This window comes from Nannospalax galili, unplaced genomic scaffold (genome assembly GCF_000622305.1).
Source record: "Nannospalax galili isolate Female #2095 unplaced genomic scaffold, S.galili_v1.0 scaffold983, whole genome shotgun sequence".
NCBI lineage: Eukaryota > Metazoa > Chordata > Mammalia > Rodentia > Spalacidae > Nannospalax > Nannospalax galili.
The window spans coordinates 34,242-56,310 of NW_008350255.1; the positions used below are offsets into that span (position 1 = coordinate 34,242).

Below are 22,069 nucleotides of genomic sequence, written 5' to 3' on the forward strand. Positions count from 1 at the left end.
ACTTTACAGACTCAACCACCTCTCTAGCTTTCTGGGTTTTGTGTGTTCTTTTGTTTTGTTTCTGAGGCAGGGTTTTGCTATTATAGTACAGACTGGTCTTAGTGTTACAATCCTCCTGCCTCAGCCTCCCAAGTTATGTGATTAAAGGCATGTGCCAACATACCTGACTCCTTCTTAACCTTTCAAAGTCATATATCTCCATAAAAAGCGGTGGCTACTTTAGACTTCCTGTGTCACAAAATGACCTGCACATGTCTCAACCTATTATTTTCCCTCCATTTTCAGGAGCTTCATGGACACATCACATACCAGAATGTCCTGGAGCCCCAAAGACATATAAGAATTCCTAATCTATCCGAAAGCACATTTGAGCTCTCACACCCACGACTAGCAGTCTCTAGCTGGGTGGTCCTGTCCCTGGAACACAGAGGTAACGGTGTTCTTCAGTTGGGCAGAGGTCATACTGAATCCCCATGTGAGCTAAGCATCTTCAGAAAATGGAAACAAACACTCTTCCCAGTGGCCCTGGACATGATTCCAAAACTTGTCACCTGGCACATCTCATAGTTTCGGAAAAGAAAAACTGATTTAAAAAAAAAAAAAAGCGAGCTGGGTATGGTGGTGCACACCTTTAATCCCAGCACTCGGGAGGCAGAGGCAGGGGGATCTCTGTGAGTTCAAGGCCAGCCTGGTCTACATAGTGAGTTCCAGGACAGCTGGGGCTACAGGGAGACCCTGTCTCAAAAAGACAAAAAAAAAAGCGATTGGATCCAGCAGCCTTAGAAATTGGCAGAGGGCGGCTGCCCACTGAGGACATAGCAGTAGTATTCATTTGAGTTCTCTACTTCGTAGACGTTCTCCTCGATGCTGTAGATGTTTTCCTCTGAGCGCATCCCGTTTGCTACTGCATTCGCTAACCCCACAGGAGGGAGGTTGGCCAGTGTGATAAGGCTGTGAAAATAAAATCTTACAGTTGATGTAAGAATTTCTCAGGTAACCAACGAGATTGTTAAAGGAATAGGCCACACTGAAGAGAGCAGCCAAACACTAGTCCTGATCCTTGATTGGATGCTGACTGGGAGAAAGCCAAAACACGATTTGGGGAACAACTAAGAAAATGTGTATGAACACCATACATCCCTGCTCTTAGGAGGATTTTCATCTCTAGAAATGGAACTAGCTAGAGTCTGCCATGCAGGGCTGCTGTCCGGAGCATTTACTCGTGCCATTGTTGGTATTGATTATTGGGACATGTCAGACACGATGCTGGAGTGACAGCTGTCAACGTGGCACGCATGTTCTTAGTTTTGTGCGGGCTTTAAAGTGTATAGGTAGAGATGAACGTGGACCACATAATTTCACAGATAATGAGACAATGCTTGTCAGCATTACACATGAATATTTTCCAGTTTCAGCTCTAATGAGGAATAATGGTACTGATATTGAATATTATATATTTTGTCTCTGTAATATTCTAGATTTTACTCATTCTGAAATGAGTAGTGGTTCATATAGCATTCAAAGGATGGTGTTTTTCTTGAAATAATTGCATTTTTTAAAGATTAATTTAATTTTTTTTTTAAATTTTTATTATGTGTATGAATGTAATGCCTGCATGTAGGAAGGTGCACGGGTGTCATGCAATGCCTGCAGAGGTCAGAGAAGGTGTCGGATCCCCTGGAACTGGAATTACAGATGGTTGTCAGCCGCCATGTGAGTGCTGGAAATCAAATCTGGGTCCTCTGCAAGAGCAGCCAGTGCTCTTGATCACTGAGTTGTCTCTCCAGGCCCTTAAAGATTGATTTTTATGATTTTTTTTCTTCTTTTTGAGACAGGGTCTCCCTGTAGCCCCAGCTGGCCTGGAACTCACTATGCAGACCAGGCTGGTCTTACAGAGAACCACTTGTCTCTGCTTCCCAAGTGCTAGGACTAAAGGCATGCGCCACCACATCCAGCGATTTTTATGATTTTTGTGTATGTATATGTGGGACTGTATATCCACACATGCATGTCTGGGGCTGGAGCTAGAGCCACCAACATGGCTGCTGGGATCAAACTTTGGTCCTCTAGAGGAATTAGCCATCATTCATTCTTAACCACCGAGCCATCTCTCCAATGAACTGCATTTGTTTACCATGTATTGAATCTCATTAAAACTGTAAAATCTGGTACTAGCTGCAGAAGCTGAATCCATTCAGAATGGATGTGTGTGTTTGGTCAGGAAGGGAGTTAAGACAGGGATGTGCAGACCTCCAGAGTCCCCAGTCCTGACTGCACAGCAGAAACACCTGGAGAGATTTTAGAGCAATCCCTGCTCAAGCTCCATCCCCCAAGATCCTGCTTCATTTGCTCTGGGGTAGGTCCTGCACCAGCACGCTTAAGCCCAGGTCATCCTAACATGATAGCAGAATAGAAAATGCCTGAGCTGGGGCTGTAAAAGCCCTAAGCAGAGCTACTTGTTTTCTTGATCACTTTGGTGACTGACACCAATGTCCAGCCCAGGCCAAGAACTAGTAAACACTCGGTCATTAAAGGTTCATTTCATTGGAAAACAAATCCTTGAATATAGAAATTAGTAAGCATTTCTTAATAATAGAAAAATTCTGTATCTTAGCCTTGGAATTAAATGTACAGGAGAGCAGCTGCTGAATTTTCCTTTCATATTTAGGCCTGAGCTCAAGGTAAGTATAAGCTTAGATGCAAAGCTCCAAATAAGAACTCAGGAAAGATGAATCCATATTACAGGAGAGCCCCAGGACCCTTGTCCCCTTCTGTTAGTCTTACCTTGAATTCTGGAACTTATTTTTCTTATGAGAATACCCTAGGCAAAAGGGAGAAGAAAAGTTAAAGTGCTTTACTAAAATACATGGAACAAAGAAATAAATAAAATAGGCAGATTGGAGGTAAGAGTTGCTCATAGACATCCAGTCTTCCTGTAGAATGAATTAAACTTAAAACATGTGTCTTAGAACTATGTAAAAAGGAATAAAGATGCATTTCTCTTAGTTAACAAATATTAAGAGTTGTATTATGTGGGACTGGAGAGATGGCTCAGCAGTTAAGAACACTGACTGTTCTTGTAGAAGACCCAGGTTCGAATCCCACCACCCCCATGGCAGCTAACAACTGTCGGTAACTCCAGTTAGGGAATCCAACAGCCTCTTCTGTACTCCGTGGGCATTGCAGGACATGGGTGCACTTACCTACATGCAAGCATATAACACTCATACACATAAAATAAAAATAATAAATAAAATATTTTTTTAAAAAAGAGAGAGTTGTGTTATGTGTGCAGCGTTTGGTCAGCACCAGGAACTCCCAAGTAAAGAGCACTGACTTCATGAGGTGGGTATCCCAGTGAGGAAGGAAGGGAAGAGAGAAGTCAGGAAGGGAGGGGAGGGATGAGGGAGGGAGAGAGGAGTTAAAGGGTAGAAGAAATAATTTCAAATTCTGATGCATTATGAAAGGAAACCAACCCTACACTGAGGTAAACCCTAGAGAAGAAGATCAGGGTAGCACTGTAGGAAATGACCTTTGAGGTCTGTTCTGAGAGAAGAATGAGTCAGCTGTGTTAAGAGTAAGGGAAGAATTACAGGAAGAGAGAACACCCTTATTAAAGATCTTTGTAAGTTCAAAACCAAAACCATGGTTATATAAGAGAACGGTTCCCCAGATGTCAAAGAGGCAACTGAGGCTAGGTCCTAAAGATGTTTGCAGGCCTAATCTTATAATCCCAGCACTTAGGCTGTGAAGGCAGGAGGATCAGGAGTTCAAGATGAGTTAGCAACAGCAACAAAAAGAGTTTAGATGTTGTAGTAAGACATGAAGACTTGTAGGAGATCAAAGAAGGACAGATATCATCTGAGTTGGATTTTAATGTTAACTCTGGCTACTCTGTAGAGAACAGATTAGAAAAAAGAAAAGAAACAAGAAGACAAAGATGATGGTGACCAAGAAAGATCTAGAATTATGAAAGGATTTTGGATCTATTTTGTGAAGAGACCAGAACTGAAGTTGATTGCATAAGCAGAAATAGGAAAGGGAGGAATCAAGGATGATTTCTGAATTTATAGAATAGGCAACTAGAAAGACAGTAGTGAAAGCATGGAGAAGCTTGGAGCCTGACAGGTGGGCTCTGGCAGGTGAAGTATTGAAGCAGGAGCTCTTTTCTGACTTAGAGAAAAACATTAAAGATGACATTTAAGTCCATGGAAATGCACATTATAACCTAGAGAGTCTACAGAGAAGAAAAGTCCAAATCCTGAGGAATTTCAGCATCTAAAGATCAGGCAGAAGAGGAAATAGCTAAATAACTGAAAAGAAGTGACCAAGTAGCAGAGTAGTTCAGAAGCCAAGAGAAGACATTTCAGAACAGAGTAAGGGATCTGCTTTGACAGTGCTGCAGAAATACTAACCCCAATATGTGCAAAGACATACGTGAGAGTCAGCAAAATGGAAGCTTCTGGTGAGCTAGACTGAAATTATATTCATGGTGCTTCAAGGATAGAAGAGAGATGACAGAGGATACAGGCAAACAGAGGGGTGAGGAGAGGGGCCCCTCATTCTAGAAATATGGCTGGGAAGGAGAACTGAGAAAGGGCAGCAGCTGGAGAGGGATGTGTAGACCAGTGACAGCAGCATAAAAAAGAAGAGACAGGCAATTCAGAAGAAAAGGATAAAACGGGGGATGGAGTCTTGACATTGGATATGCACCTTTGCTATTTCATTGGGATGACAGAGGTTTGAGCAGCAGTGAGCATAGTAGGTCACGGAAGAGAGGAGACAGTCTACTAGAAATGTAGCAAATTGCTGGGCACTGTGGAGCCAGTGGCTATGATGTCATGACTTAAGAACTCATGACCAGCCACCTCAGCTGTCACATTGTCTCCAGCAACATCTAGGGAAAAAAAAATTACAAACTAACTAAAACTTTCTGATCCTTTCTTCTCTGTTGCAGCCATGTTTGGAACTAACAGTTGTCTCTCTGTAACCATTGGGGGTTGGTCCTGGAAGCCCTTTGGACACCAAAATCTGAGGTTGCTCAAGGTTTTTTTTGTTGTTGTTATTTTTGGTTTTTGGTTTTGGTTTTGGTTTTGGTTTTTTTTTTTTGGACTTTTTGAGACGGGGTCTCCCTCCTGTAGCCCCAGCTGTCCTGGAACTCACTATGTAGACCAGGCTGGCCTGGGTTTTTTTTTGGACTTTTTGAGACGGGGTCTCCCTCCTGTAGCCACAGCTGTCCTGGAACTCACTATGTAGACCAGGCTGGCCTTGAACTCACAGAGATCCACCTGCCTCTGCCTCCCGAGTGCTGGGATTAAAAGGTGTGCGCCACCACGCCCAGCTCTCACACCTCACAGGAAGCAAGAGAGCAACTCAAGATTCTGCAAGGCTTAAGAACTCTCTAAGCCCACCCTCAGTGATGGGCTTCCTCCAGCATAGCCACACTTCTAAGACCTCCCAAAACAGGTCCACCCACTGGGGACAAAATATCCAAATACTTGGAGCCTATGGGGGACATTATCATTCAAACGACCACAGTAGTTATAAGGATTTAATCTCCTTAAAACCAAACCCATGAAAATGTCAGTTCACACTTAGGGTGACCATCTCATCCTGATTTTTCCCAGATCATCCCAGAGTCTACCAATGGAAGTCCCATATCTTAGGACCCTCCATCAGTTTTGGGAAAATCTAGAGTGATTGGTCACCTTACATACATGGTCCCTGTTTTTGTGTCCATGAGAAAGTTTGCTATAATGTACCAAACTTTGGTTCATTCCTTGTTCTCTGAAGAAAAGAATATATTAGACAACTGTGTGAGGCCTTGGGGTGATGGAAATATTAGAATTTTGATTGATGGTTTCTGAGTAAAATCATCAAACTGAAAAAACTTTTTTTTTTTCTGAGACAGGATCTCATGTAGCCCATCTGGCCTAGAGCTATGTAGCTAAGGATAAACTTGCTCTTCTGACCTCCTCTCTCACCTCTCAAATGCTGCAATCACAGGTGTGTGCCATCACACCTGTTTTTATGTAACACTAGAGATTAAAACCAAGGTATCCTGCATGATACAAAAGTACTCTGTAGGAATGACTTTTACAATATGGACATAATCTGGACTAACAACTTCTACCTAACCTTGTAACCAAAAAGTTACTGTTTATAATGTAAACAAACTCACTAAGGCATCTGCTTCTCTTAGGACCTGGGCATATGACCTTAATCTCTCAGGACCCTTCCTAGCTCTCCACTCAAAATAGTATGATAGAATATGAATGCATCACAGGAATAACATATCAAGGGACTGAAAGCAGCATACTTTTCTCATTGTAAACAGTGAAAATATTGGGAAGTCTGTTTGTAATTGTGTGTGTGATATTCTAGGCCTAGCGATCAAAGCCAGATTCTCTGATAAGATAAGCATGGGTCTGAGTTCTACTTCCCCAATTCATGCTGGAGATACTGTTTCCAAAAAAGAATAAGTGAAGGCTGGTTGGAAAGCACAGTTCCATGAGACACCTGAGGGAACAGGTTCTCAGAGTTCAGGTCACTCTTCGCCTTAAAAAATGCTAAGTCAGGCAGTTCCTTTATTCAGGCAGTAAGGTGGACTAGAACGGCTGCAGCACTCTGCCAACTGAGCTACACTGTCAAACTCCACACTGTTTGCTTAAACACAGACAAATAGCTGGGTATGTTGAGTGAGATAAAGGAGAAAAAGGCCTTAAAAAATGCTAAGTCAGGCAGTTCCTTTATTCAGGAATAACTGTAAGGTGGACTAGAATGGCTGCAGCACTCTGCCAACTGAGCTACATTGTCAAACTCCACACTGTTTGCTTAAACACAGACAAATAGCTGGGTATGTTGAGTGAGATAAAGGAGAAAAACAAGTTTGGATTAAAGTGCAATGCCTTAGAAAACAGTGTGGAAGCACGCACAGAAAGAGGCTGTGCTGCGTTTCCTAACAAATTTATAAATATGTCTAATATTCATAAATGAATAAAATTGTTTTTCATAATCAAAGATAGCAGACACTGGTTTATTTGCCTACACTGGAATTTCAGCTTTATGTCTGGCCACTGTACAATTTTGGGAAACCGGCTTCAAGCTGTATTTTCCTTCACCCTAAAATGGAAATGATAATAACAATATCTATCTTATAAATTGGTGATGATGTTTAAGATGTATGTCAAACATTTATCAGAGTGTCTCTCTAATACACAGAGACATTGAATAAATGAGTATCTATCTAGTCTAACCACCTCTAGGTGTAACTATAAGAATACATTTCTATCTAGTTTTGTTTTTGTTACTATATTAACAGTTCTTTATCAGAGAAAAGGGGAAGCAATGTATACAACTCACATTTCAGAATTAAAGCACCAAAGATAAGAGCGAGAACCAGCCCAGCAAAGACTCCTGCTCCAATGTAGACACTTGTTCTGATGACTTCTCCAGAGTCCTTCAGTTCATCAGTCAGTGTGGAGATTTGCTAGGGGAAAACAAACAGAATTCAAGCTGCAGATGTCCACAAATTAGTTACGTACCCAGTCAATCTCAGGATTTGTGAACCAGATCATTCCTTTCTATGGTATCCCAGGATTGTCGGAATGGTAAAGCCATCCTTGATCTGTGTCCCCTTCTCGACCATCCTCAGGCCACCAAAGAAATGGATCAGGTTAATCTTTTAGTTAACAAGGAAATAGAACACTCCCTTCTATGCAGTGTGTGTAGAGCTTGCTCTTTATCCCACCCCATCCCCAAAGGATGTGAGAGCCAGGACTTTGCAGCCAGACAATCCTGGGTTCAAATCTCAGCTCCATCACTAGAAGTTCAGTACCATGTACAGTTCCTGGGAAAATCAAGAAACAAAACTGTAAGATGCTAAGCACAGGGCCTGCTTAATAATGAATGCTCGGCCGATAGTGGGTGCTCTTGTTCTTCTCTACTTTCTGATAGCTGAGAGTTATACAAAAATCCTTCTGTTTCTAAAATTTAAGTTCACGTTCCCTCTTTAAAAACAACTAAAGACAGGGCATGGTGGTGTACACCTTTAATCCCAGCACTTGGGAGGAAGAGGCAGGCTGATCTCTTTGAGTTGGAGGCCAGCCTGGTCAACATAACAAGTTCCAGGCCAGCCAGGGCTATACAGTGAGACCCTGTCTCAAAAAATAAATAAATAAACAAACAAATTAATTAATAATAAATAGTAAATAAAACAATGATGGGCTAGAGAGATTGCTCAGCAGTTAAGGGTACTTACTGCCTTTGCAGAGGACCTGGGTTCAGTTTCCAGGCCCACATAACAACTCGCAACTGTGTATAACTCCAGTTCCAGGGGATCTGACACCCAGCAAAATCACTCATACATATAAAATAAAAGTAAAATAAATCTTTGGGAAAAAAAAAAAAAACCAGCAGGGCTGGAGAATTGGCTCTGCATCTATGGTTAAAAACATTGGTTGTTGGGGGCTGGAGAGATGGCTCAGTGGTTAAGAACACTGGTTACTTACCTACACGCAGGCAATACACATATACACATAAAATAAAAATAATAAAAATTAAAAAAAAAAACAAAAAAAACATTGGTTGTTCTTACCGAGGACCTGGTTCACTTCCTAGCACCAACATGGCAGATAAAAACTATCCGCAACTCAAGTTCCAGGAGATCTGATGCCCTCTTCTGACTTCTATGGACATTCCACAACTCAGGTGCACTTACATACATGCAGGCAATACACACATACACATACACATCAAACATCCTGTTCAGGTGTGCTTGCTTGATCTGAATGAGGATGATGCGTACCCTTTTGCAAAAGTAAGGGCTGCTTTGCTGAGCTATTTTCCCATTGTCCATGTGTTCTTTGTGTACTATAGGTTGGGGTTCTTGGACCTCAGATTTTATTTCTAACATTATTATTTTATTTGTTGTTGGTTTTTGTTTTTTAAGATAAGATCTTGCTGTGTAGCTCAGGCAGGCCTAAAAATCACTACTTAACTTGCCTCTGAAGTTCTGAAATTATAGGTGTCATCACTGTGTCTGGCTGGCATATTTGCTCTAAAAGGGTTGTTGTTATTATTAAGACAGTGTCTTCCCAACTACTAGAGCACTGTGTCTTTTCCTCATTGCCTGGGGTTCAACATCACAGTCTTCCCTAGTTGGCTAGTTTAAAATAATCAGCACAAAGGAAGGGGAAGAGGGCTTGAACAAAGAGGAGAAGGGCTCTGCCACTCCAGGCCATCAGGTTCCAGGAATGCATCAGGATCTTTCCTAAACAAACATTTTACAGGGTGTGTGAGGAGGGGGATTCAAAGATGAGAATTCCTCATCATAAACCAAAAGTTTTATAGGCGTTGAAAGAAAAAAACTAATATTTAATGTTTCTCACAAATAAAAAATAAGGAAGTTAAATCCTCTAATTAGTCAATACTTCTGGGGCAACAGATAGCCTTAAATGTGGCCACTAATTTCAGTGAGGTTATAAGGCCTCACTGTGTAGCTGTGGCTGACCTGGAACTCTTTCTGTAGACCAGGCTGACCTTGAACTCAGAGACCTACCTGCTTCTGCCTTCCGGGTGTTGGGATTAAAGTATTATGGCACCACCATACCCAGCAAGAATTTATTGTAATCATTTATTATTTGTGTGTGGTATGTATGTGTGTATCTGTGTGTGTGTGTGTGTGCGTGTGTGTGTGTGCACATGTGCACTCAAGCACACACATGCCTTGGCACATGTATGGAGGTCAAAGGACAAATTTCGAGATTCAGTTGTTTCCTTCCATCTTGGTTCTAGGGATTATATTCAGATCTGAAGTCTTGCTTGGAAAATGCTTTTACCTACTGAGTCATCTTTCTCATGGTTTTTCTTTTGCTCTGATTGGAGGACACCAGAATTGTAGTAAAACACAGTATTACTTTACAGGTGAGTACATAAATTCTGAACTCTGTATATTCCTGATTGGTGTCTAGCTATATAGAAATTAATAAATTATTTAATTTAAACTTATTTTATTTTTGAAGCAGGGTCTTGCTATGTAGTATAGGACGGCCTAGAATTTACTATATATCCCAGGCTGGCCTTGAACTATCCTCTTCTATAAACTTTGGCTATCTTCTTCTATAAACTTTCTGGGTACTGGGGCTACAGGTGTGATCTACCATATCAGTTTAAATGAAAAAACTTAAGCAAACAACATTTCTTATTAGGTTTACAATGGATGCAAGGGGAGGAAAAAAAATCCCATATTCTCATAAAGTAAAGAGTCTTTGAGCCAAGGGTGGTGGATCCAATTCTAGAACTCAAGAGGTAGGCAAAAAGATTATAGCAAGTTTGAGGCCACCCTGATATAAATGGTGTATTCCAGGCTAGCAAGGATTTCACATTGAGATTCCATCTCAAAGAACAAAACAAAAGTCAGGTATAGTGGCCCATGCCTTTAATCCCAGCACTCAGGAGGCTGAGTGTGGTGGTCTGAATGAAAATGTCCCCCATAGGCTCCAAGTACTTGGACATTTTGTCCCCAGATGATGGTGCTGTTTTGGGAGGTTTTAGAAGGTGTGGCCATCCTAGAGGAAGCACGTCACTGGGGGTGGGCCTACGGAGTTCCTAAGCCTTGCCAGATCTCCAGTTGTTCTCTTGCTTCCTGTGCCTGTGTGATGATGTGAGAGCTTAGCTTCTGCTGCTCCTGCTCCAGCCACCTCCAGCCACCATGACTCCCTGCCAAGACAGACTTTAATTCCCCTGGAACCGTAAGCTCAAAAAACTTCCTTCTATAAATTGCTTGGGTCACTGTTTCTATCACAACAACAGAAAAGTGACTAATACACTGAGGCAGGTGGTTCTCTGTGAGATCAAGCCTTGCTTGGTCTACACAGTGAGTTCCAGGCTAGCTGGGGCTATGGGGAAATCCTTTATAAAAAACAAATGCTGAGCAAGGACATGGTACTTTAGTCCTGCAGTTTTGGTATTCGAGAGGCTAAGGCAGGATGGTCACCACAAGTTCAAAATCTGAGATCTGTAGGTGGTTTGAAGACAACCTGGCTATATCACAAGACCCTGTCTTTAAAAAAAAAAAAATGCTGACTTGGTACATACCTATAATCTTAACACTGCAGAGGTTGGGGCAGGAGGATTGGAAGTTCATGATCATCCTTAGCTACACAGCAAGTTTAAGACAAGCCTGGGCTATGAGACCTTGTCTCCAAACAACAAAATCCAAATGAAAACCCTGAAAACAGAATGGCTACACCTTCCACAGTGGTATGGATTGATGACATTTGCAAAGAGAAAAGAGGAGCAAAATGTTCCTTTCTTCTTTGGGGGTTTTCGACTCTTAGCATGAACAGGGCCTTTATACCCATCTTTCCTTCTATCGTCTGACGGGCCTATGAAGTTAGAACTGTCACACCATACACTACAGACAAGGACTCTAACGCCAAAGGAGGGTAAAAGCTTTTTCCTCACAAAAGGGTGGCATGAAGGTAGTCTGACGGACAAGCTTCCTTCACTTTACTCTATTGGAGCTTGATATTAGTACACATAAAAAAGTCACTTACTGTTTGATTTTTATCATGGAGACTCCCCAGTGTCTGTGTCTCTGCCACACAAACACACAAACACAAAAGAGAAAAATAGACAATAAGAATGTTAAAAATAGACAATTAAGAATAGTTTTAAAATCTAAATTAAGGGACATACATAAATATATCTATAATCTTATTTACTATTAATGCTTCCCCATATTCTCCTTGACAATTAGAAGACTAACAAAATATACTGAATGCATAGGTCAGTACAAATCAGTGTCAGGATGACCCTTTTTCATGTAGATAATAACTCCCACTACCTATGTTTCATGAAATGCAGACTTCCTTCGGGAGACTCACACTGAATATGTGCTGGGCTCTGTCCTCAGGGCCTAATGAGCTCTACAGCAATTCAATAGCACTGATAACATTCAGTAATTATATTCCAATTAGACTTTCAAAGACATGAAAATTCATTTCCTTGAGAAAGGTTAGTGCATATTCATTGGCAAGGTACTTAGTTGCTTTCAAATGGAAATAAGAGCTACAGTTTACCAGAAGTCAGGCATTTTGTTAAGCTCTTTTTTTTTTGGTGGATCTTTTTGAGACAGGATCTCTCTGTAGCCCCAGCTGACCTGAAACTCACTAAGTAGACCAGGCTGGCCTCGAACTCACAACAATCCTCCTGCCTCTGCCTCCAGGGTGCTGGGATTAAAGGTGTGTGCCACCACGCCCAGGCCATTTTGCTAAACTCTTAATGAGGTATCTCAGTATTGAAAATAACTAACCTAAAAATACAAAATCAGAGAGACCAAACAATGCACTGTTGAACAATGACTGGGTCATTGAGGAAATTAGGAGGGAAATTAACAAATTCCTAGATGAAAATGAAACTCCATCTCAGATAACATGAGATAAAAAGAATGTACTTATAAGAGGGAAGCTTACAGTCACATAAATGCCTACATTGAAAAATTAGAGCAATCTCAAATAATAATCTAAAGATATGCCTCAAGGTCCTAGAAAAACAAGAACAATAAAGCCTCCCAAAAGTATATGGAAACAAATAATTAAGATCGGGGTAGAAATTAATGAAATAGAAACAAAAGGAACAGTACAAAGGATCAATGAAAAGATGAACAAGATGTACAAACCCTTGACCAAACTAACCAAAAGAAAGAGAGAAGACTCAAATACATAAAGTTAGAGACAAAAGGCAGACATTACCAAAGATATCAGTAACATTCATTAAATCATTATGACATATCTTAAAAACTTTAATTCCACTAAACTTGAAAATCTGAAATGAATTTTCTACACACATATGATCTACCAAAATTAAACTAAGAAAAGATAAACAATTTAAGCAGATCTATAACAATGAGACCAAAGCAGTATTTTTTTTTTTTTTTTTTTTTTTTTTTTAAAAAAAAAAAAAAAAAAAAAAAAAAAAGAGGACGATAAATCTTTCAAGGCTGGCCTCAAACTCACAAAGATCTGCCTGCCTCTGCCTCCCAAGTGCTGGGATTAATGCCCGGCATTGAAGCAGTAATTTTTAAAAGTGCCAAGGCTCAGATGTATTCAGTACTAAATTCTACCAGACCTTTAAAGAAGAATTAGACCTGATGATTCTCAATCTATTTCATAAAATATAAATGGAAGGAATGCTACCAAACTCATTTTATGTAGCCAGCATTATCCTGATACTGAAATCAGATAAGAATATAACAGTATAAAAAGAAAATTATAAACCAATCTCCCTGATGAACACAGATACAAAATTTCTCAACAAAATATTTGCAAACCAAATTCCATGACAATAAAGAGATCATTTATGATTATCAATTTGGCCTATCAGTATATAGATGTGGGGATGGTTCAACATATTCAAATCAGTTATTGTAATACACTAGATACATAGATTAATCTGCTTCCCTGGTCTTTTGGCTGAGATCAAGTGTAGCACATAAATGGTTTCAAGGATAAAAATCACATGATTATTTCAATGGACTCGGGAAAGGCCTGTGACAAAGTCTAACAAGCCTTCATGGAAAAAGCCCAGAAAAAACTAGGAATAGAGGGCACATTCCTCAATACAGAGGCTGGGGCTGGAGGCCAATTGGTAAAGTGCTTGCCTAGCATTTGCTGAAGGCCTGGGTTCGATCCCCAGTACCACATAAACCAGATGTGATGCACCATGTCTGTCATCCTAGCACTGAGGAAGGAGGTAGAGGCAGGAGGATCAGGAGTTCAAGGTCGCCACTGGCTATATAGCCGGTTTAAGGCCAGCCTAGGCTACATGAGACCTTGTTCAAAAAAATATTTTTAAAGAAGGAACATACCTCAATATAAAGTCAATATATAACAAACCTATAGTTGTCATCACACTAAATGAGGAAAAACTCAAAGCATTTCCACTAAACTCACGAATGAGACAAGGGTGCCCATTTTTTCCACCCTTATTCAATATTATTCTTAAAACCGTGTGTAGATCAGTAAGAGAAACAAAGGTGATACAAATATTACATGTTAAAGTATTCCTATTTAAACATGATATAATCTTATATGTAAGAAACCTTAAAGACTCTACCAGAAAACTCTTAGAACTGATAAACACTTTTAGCAAGTAGCAGGATACAAAATCAATATACAAAAATTCTAGCTTTTCTATATACCAATAATAAACATGCTGAGAAAGAAAAAAACAAGTCATTCACGATAGCTTCAAATAAAATAAAATACCTCAGAATAAATTGACCCAAGGAAGCGAAAGAGAGCTCTATAATAAACATTTTAAAATACTGAAGAAATTGAAGAAAACAACTTCTATACTCGTGGATCAGAATTAATATTATGAAAATGGTCACATAACCAAAAGAATCTACTGGTGTCATGTAATCCCCTTCAAAATTCCAATGACATGCATTACAGACACAGAAAATTGGGTCCTAAAACGTGTATGAAAGCAAAAAGATCCGCAGTAGCCAAAGCAATCCTGAGCACAGTTGACCAAGCCAGAGGCTCACCATACCTCATCTCACTCCAGAGCCATAGTGACAAGCAGCACAGGACTGACACAAAAACAGACACGTAAACCAATGGGATAGTATGGAGGACCCAGAAACAACCCACACGACTAACATCATCTGACTTTTTGACAAACATTCCCCAAAACATACATTGGAAAAAAACCTCTTCACAAATACATACACACAAGGGATGCTTCATTAAGCCATAAAGGACTAAATGGGGGTCTTTGCAGGAAAATAAATGGAACTGGAGGCCATCATATTAAATAAAATAAACCGCAGACACAGAAAAACAAATATGAAGCTTGATCTCATTTGTGGATGCTAGATTTTATATGGATGAACAAAACCATTTGTGAGTACAAAATGAAAGCCTAAGCAAGACCAAATCAGGGCAGAAGGGGCCTAGTGGGGACAAGAGAAGGCTATGATGGGGATAAATATCATCAGAGCTCATGACATACTTGAATGAAAATGTCTTTATGAAACTTGTCACTATGAGCAATGAATATAGGCCAACAAAAAATTAAATTAAAGAACAGTGAAACAGCTGCCGTGAAGAGCAGGGACTGCGTCATGGTTGGCTTCTTGTCAACTCGGACACACCCGGGAAGAGAGCACCTTAACTGGAGAATTTCCTCTATGGGATTTGCCTGTGGCCATGTCTGTGAAGCACTTTCTTGATTGTCCAGTGATGTGGGAGGCCCAGTGCACTGTGGGAGGTGCCAGCCCTGGGCAGGTGTCCTGGGTTGCTTAAGAAGGCAGACTGGGGGCTGGAGAGATAGCTCAGTGGTTAAGAACACTGGTTGTTCTTGCAGAAGACCCAGGTTCAAATCCCAGCACCCACATGGCAGCTAATATCGTTCCGTAGCTCCAGTCCCAGGGGATCCGACAGCCTCTTCTGACTTCCACGGGCATTGCAGGACACGGGTGCACTTACCTACATGCAGGCAATACACGCATACACATAAAAAATAGTAAAATTTAAAAAAAAAAAAAAGGAAGGCAGACTGAGCGCAGGTCCCAGGAGCAAGGCAGAATGCAGCGCTCCCTCACCAGCTCTGCTTCAGCTTTTGCCTCCAGGCTCCTGCCTTGCCTTCCTGCCCTGGCTTCCTTCAACAAGGAACGGTAAGCCTGACAGGAAAGCCAAATAAACCCTTCGGTCAAGTTGCTTTTGGTCAGTGTTTTATCACAGCAAGAGAAAGCAAACTAACATGGACTATTAGTCACTTTGGACAAGAGAAGAAACTGAGAATGAGGAAGTGACCTCCCCGGGGCTCCTGCTCAGGGAACAATGGCTTCCCATGGAGGCTTTGCAGGCATGTTCTCAACTACAAGGCCTTCAACACCCAACAACGTCACCATCGTGAAGACAGTGACGCAGCCCAGCTGCCAGCCACCGTGTCTTCTTTACGGCTAATTTGTTTATTTCTTCATCTACTTATCTAGCCAGTCTGTGTACTGCTCTACACCAGGCAGAGGGAACAGAGCCACAAGCAAGAGAGGCCCTCCCCTCAACTTGTGGACACTGCCTTCTGAAAACAGTCATCAGCTTCTGGAAAACTAAGTAAACTTACTCACTTTTCTGGGTGACTGGGAGACTGTGAACTCCTTAAAAGTCATGGTCACATCCAGAACCTTCAAATCTAAATTCTTCAAGATATATAAAAGTTTCACTAAATTTAATTTAATAGACTATGATTTAAATATTTTTAAGACATAGTCTCAGCCTACAATTTTTTAGCTACAGGAACAAAATGAAAACAACTTCTCCAGTTATCTTTGTTCTCATTACCTGAAAGCAATTTAAAGCACAAAAACCACAGGTGGGGAACTGGGAAGTCAACAGGAATCTTCAGCACACGCAATGCTTGAAAATAGATATCCTGCTTCTGCTTCCCTGACATTATGATTCTTGGTCTAAGTGATAAGACTGACATTCTTTTTCATTCTTGAGACAGTGTCCCATATAGTCCAAGTTGGCCTTAGACTGACTGTGCAGCCAGGATGACCTTAAATGCCCCATCCTCCTGTCTCACCTCCCTAATGCTGAGATTACAGGCTTGTGCCAACATACCCAGTTTATGTGGCACAGGGGATCAAACTCAGGGCTTCCATGCACGTTAGACAAGCACTCTACCAACTATATAATACACGTGCCCCATGCCCCAGTCCTGACTTCTGTTTTCCCATTTGACTTTGCTATGGGAATGATCCATACAACAGAGTACTGTAGTGTAACGTTCAGATTGATTTGTCATCATTTAAGACAGGTGGGACAGTTGGAAAAAGACACATGTTTTTCCTGGAGAATCCAAGACTCCACCGGAATGTAGGAAGCAGGGGAAGGGATGAAAGGGTCATACACATGTGTACATGTCCCAGTTACCTTCTACCCAGCACGAAGGTGCCAGGCATGGTTCTCAACACTGCTATATGCCCACAATCGCATTAATGGTAATCACAGCTATGCGTTACCATTTTCTGATAAAGAAATGGAGTTTAATTTAGCGAGACAGAGAAAGAAAAAGAGTATTCGTGTGTTTGTATACGATGGCACACATGTGGAGGCCAGAGGAAAACCTGTTTCCCTCAGGTCATCATCCTTGGCAGCAAGCCCCCATACCTGCTGATCTATCTCAAGTCCAGAAACTGAGTCTTAGAGATGAACTTTGCCCATGATCACACATCGTGGATTGAGAAACCTGGGTTCAAACCAGGTCTACCCCAGAACTGAAGATCACCTGTGACCCAGTCTTGCCTCCTTCAATAAGAAGAGATTCCACTTGTTCTGTGCTCAAGGTGAGTTTAAGAAATTCTCCTCTAACTTTTTAAGGCTCCCTTCTACTTATATTAAACACATTAAACATATCCATATTCACAGTATACAGGAGATATACATGACCATATAATAGACTTGTGGATGACAGATATAATATCACATACTGTCTTTAAATATTCATGAATTGCACTTTTCCATGTTTTTTTCCTACTGTGAGGCCTTTCCCTCTTTGAACTATTCTTCTGTCTGGCTGCTGGAAACTTCAGAGATTCTATCTAGATAATGTGCCTACAATGTGTGATGTAAGAGATGACCCTGTTTTTACTGCCCTTTGTCTAAGAAAAAGTAAACACAAACAAAGGGAAGGAGACTTACGTTCATGACTCAGACAAGGAAGCCTGCATGTGTGGGCATACATGAATGTCTATTCTAGTCGAGCATGGTGGCTCATACCATTAATCCCAGTACTCAGGAGTCAGAGACAGGCAGAGCTCTGTGAGTTCGAGGCCAGCCTGGTCTACATAGCGAGTTTAAGGTCAGCTGGGGCTACAGGAAGACCCTGTCTCAAAAACAAAAAAAAAAAAGGTCTATTCAATGGTGACAGACAGCGCACCCCTGCACAGCATGAGAAACTGGGACTCATGATCCCTGAAGTCCATCCAGATCTGTGCCTGTAGGTGCTTCAAAATAAAACAATTCTACCAGGTCACACAATAAATGGCAAACCATGAATATCTCTTAGAACTGAATTATCCTACTGTGCGGTGATCATCTGCTTCTACATCACATAAGAGACGTTGACCACCGAGTCCTAAGAGAGGTGACGTCAATAATTGCAATAATGATATTAAGGATGAATATTTGAGTGATTTCTAGGGACTAGATACTGTGCTGAACAATTCACACGTATTATCATGTTTAATCTTGACAAAATTATGAAGCAGGCACTGGAATCATTCTCCTTGTAATGATAAGAAACCTGAACTTCAAAGAGTTGGAGCAACTCTACTGAGTTCAGAATTAGGATAAAGAGCTAAATTGAGGACCTGTCGTAGGTAGTTTACAGCTGATATATGATTCTAACCCAGGGTGCTTTTTTATCAGCGCACATGTGCATCCACCATCTTGCTCACATTAGACAATGTTTCAAGTGCAGAGAAATGTTTCTATTCTTAAAGTGCTTTTCTCAGCTATTTCTCATATTCACAACCCTGTGAACTCAGACACCAGCTAAAGACATCCTCCTATGCCCCAGGTTTTATGTGCTGGATAGCTTTAGTGTCAACTTGACATACCTGGGTTGAGGGAGCCTCAATCAGGGAATTTCCTCCATTGGACTGGCCTGTGGTCATGTCCGTGGGGCATTTTCTTGATGAGTGATGTGGGAGGGCCCAGCCCACTGTGGGTGGTGCCACCCCTGGGCAGGTGGGCCTGTGTTGCCTAAGAAAGCAGGCTGAGCAGGGGCCAGGGGAGCAAGCCAGTAAGCAGTGTTCCTCCATGGCCTGTGTTCCAGCTCCTGCTTCCAGGTTCCTGCCCTGAGTTCCTACCTTGGGCTCCCTAATGAACTGTGACCTGGGAGATGTAAGCTGAATAAACCTTTTCCTCCCCAAGTTGGTAGTGGTCAGAGTGTTTTGTCACAGCAATGAAGAAACAAACCAGGACATCTTACCTGAGCCATTTCCCTCCGTGGTAAGTGTTCTTGGAAGGGCTGTAGTAAAGTCTCCCTGTGCAGTTCTGGCAGGGGTAAACTTGGCTGGGATCAGAAAACAGCGGTCATACTAAAAGCTCTGCATAAACATTAACTCATAAAATTCTTCCAGTGACCCATGTGTACTTGGCAATTATATTTTATGACAGAAGAGGTCACACATTTGAAATAACTTTCAAAAATTACACAGTAAGAAGGAAAGTTAATTTGAAGTCTGCTCCATCTGGCCACAAAGTGGGTGCTACAAAGAAATTGTTTTTCTTGTGGTACTATGGAATCAAACCCAGGGCCTCATGCATGTTAAGCCAGCACTCTACTAGAGAGCTTCATGCTTCACCTTATGAGCTATAAATCTTAAAACATAAGAACATACACATATACTCCTTCAGCACATATGGACAGCCTAGTAGTTCCCAGCTCTGGCAATACCCTTAGTAAATTTTCGTCAAAAAGAGAAAATCCCAACTCTATGGGTAGGGTTGAATAGCTATAGTTGTTCAGAGACTCTTTGGGAGATTTTTAATGACAGCCAGGGTCTAGAACCACTGATCTGGCCCTTCTCCCCCTTTGGTAGGCTGCATCTATGAGTCTGAAAACATAGGAGAGGAATTAAACACTGGGAATCATAAGTGAGGCCTATTGGACTTGAGGTCTACAGGGTCCAACCCCCAGGACTGTACTTAGAGAAATCTGAGGTGATATATCTATATCTTTATTTATTATAATCCATGGGTGAATTTTTTGTATATTTTTAATGAATTTTTGTTTATGTCATACAGAGCATCTTTTTGTTTGTTTTTTGGGGTTTTTTTGGTCTTTTGGAGACAGGGTCCATATACAACATCTTAATCATCTTTGTACCCCCTTCCCCATCAGCACCCTCCCATAGCCCCCTCACTGGATTTCATGTGTTCTGTTATTTGTGTTAAGGTTTGTCAAGTCAAGTTAGTGTCCCCAGATGTCCCTCAGTGCAAATTCGCCATGGGTGAATCTTGTGCATTAAAAGGACATGGAAAGGTCTACTCACCTGGTTGGATGACCAACTCCAGGTTGAATTTTCCATCATTCATTGGACCAGGGAACTCTATCCTGCAGCAGTAGGTCCCACGGTCAGCTAGAGTCACGTTCTCTATGGTCAGGGATACATCTCCTCTGTGGAGATTCCCCTTTAGCTGGTATCTGCTGGATTTCTGATACGTCACATTTCTTTCATCAGTTCTGAGCACCAAATTGGCACACTGAGACAAAGGACAGGATCCCCTGCCCCAGCACACAGGCACCAGTGTCCCTGAGGCGGATGGAGCGTAGCTGCAGGGCAGATGGGCATTCTCATCCACCTCCACTAGATATGCAGCTTCTGAAGACCCTGAGTAGAGAGGGAAGGAGAGCAAGACCGTGAGGGAGGTGGGTCCATCTCTGCAGTGACGCTATATAGAAGAGAGGATGCTGCTGGCCAGTAGGGAGGTGATTCACTGCAGTGATTCTCTCCATGAGAGGCCACAGAAGCAGCAGGAAGACCTGTTACAACACCAACTGTGATGGTGCATGTCTGTGGTCCTGGTAATCAGAGGGAGGAGACAGGAGGATACTGAATTAAAGGACAGATTGAATATTGTAGCAAGTTCCTGGCTGGCCTGAGTGATGAGAGAGAGAGAGAGAGAGAGAGAGAGAGAGAGAGAGAGAGATCAATCGATCAAGATCAGGTGTGGTTGACTAGAGCCTCTGTAAGCCCTGTAGTAAGAAGGTTGTGTGTGGCAGGACTGTATGAATCTGAGGTCATCCAGGACCACAGGGAATTGCAGACTCAGTTCCTAGAGTTTCTGGCTTCAGATATTCTGAGACCAGTCCTGTTAACTTGCATTTTTAGTAGTTCCCATTTAACAGTTCCCAAGTGTTATGTCTTAGACCCTCACTTTCAGAACCATGGCCCTTGAGGAGAATTGTGAACCAGTTTTGTGAACATAAAAAGACAGGGTAATGGAAGTTAACAATAAAAAATAAAACAAGCTGGGGAGCAAACAGCCACCTGCCTGGGATCTGGGCTAGTTGTCTTTTCATTAACCAAGGAAGGATAGGTAACCTAACAAAACTCAATGTCTTTCTCTCCCTCTCTCTGTCTCCCTTCCCCTTTCTTTCTCTCCCCACAGTGAATAAAAATCCTTGACAAAACATAAAGCTCCCATACTTGAAACTACTTGTAGATTGTTTTGAGGTTTAAATTAATTCGTTTATGGTAATATATACACATCTAAATAAGCATTCAAAGCACATCAAAGGTACATGAAATCATGGCTCTCTCTCCCAACTCTTTGCAGTCTCCTGCTTCCCCTCCTAGAGCCCAAACCTTTGAAAATGCCCACACAGTCCTGCTCCCACATAGCACTGCAGCTGCAGCCTTGATAACAGTGTGTTCAATCAGGCTCACTACATATAGCATGGAAATCGTTACATTTCTTTACCTAGTCCCCCACTGGCGGACTTTTAGGTTGCTTCCAAACTTGTGCCATTGCAAACATCAGTAGGATCACCCTTGTATCTCTCTCCTGCTCTCTGAGAAGAACCAGTCTCCCAGGGTGAAGACCCAGGCCACACTTACTTGTAAGTAGTGGTAACCACAGCAGCAGGACACGGTTGAAGGAAAGATGTGGAAACATGGGCTCTTGAGAGGGAAAATCAGAGGACAGCTTCATGCAGGCACAGTTCTAGTTCTCCAGTTAGACTGGTACTTCCTCTAACTGCTGTCTACCCCACAATCACATAATGACCACACCCACTGAGGACCACCATGCACCCCAGGGTGTCTAACCTCCAGAGAGTTCTAAGTACCACTAAGTCTAGTCACATCAGAGGAAGCCTCAGCTCTGTGTCATGTCACACCAGACACATCCTGTGGGCATTCTGATGTGTATCACATTCAATTAACAAAGAGGAAACAGTATTTCAGAGAAGGGAGTTAGCCATGGCAAGCAGAGGGAGCCCTCTAATATCACAGATAAAATAGCCTGAGATGGACCATGTGCAA

At 41.7% G+C, this 22,069-nt stretch overlaps 1 protein-coding gene across 1 annotated transcript; it reads right to left on the reverse strand.

The window, feature by feature from the left end:
* Positions 1-641: 641 nt before the first annotated feature.
* Havcr2 (hepatitis A virus cellular receptor 2) lies at positions 642-21,747 on the reverse strand. The gene is made up of 7 exons (XM_008847396.3): positions 21,644-21,747; positions 20,075-20,413; positions 19,009-19,092; positions 11,559-11,599; positions 7,363-7,489; positions 2,785-2,821; positions 642-951 (listed from the first exon to the last, which is right to left on the reverse strand). The coding sequence occupies exons 1-7, from the start codon at positions 21,735-21,737 to the stop codon at positions 780-782; spliced, it is 894 nt and encodes a 297-aa protein (XP_008845618.1). The 5' UTR covers positions 21,738-21,747; the 3' UTR covers positions 642-779.
* Positions 21,748-22,069: the final 322 nt, after the last annotated feature.

Coding starts and splice junctions, on each gene's coding strand:
- Havcr2 (XM_008847396.3), bottom strand. CDS start 21,737: ATGAAGCTGTCCTCTGATTTTCCCTCTCAAGAGCCCATGTTTCCACAT. Junction 20,414..21,643: donor GTGGTTACCACTACTTACAA/GTAAGTGTGGCC, acceptor CTCTCTACTCAG/GGTCTTCAGAAGCTGCATAT. Junction 2,822..7,362: donor TGGTGCTTTAATTCTGAAAT/GTGAGTTGTATA, acceptor CCTTTTGCCTAG/GGTATTCTCATAAGAAAAAT.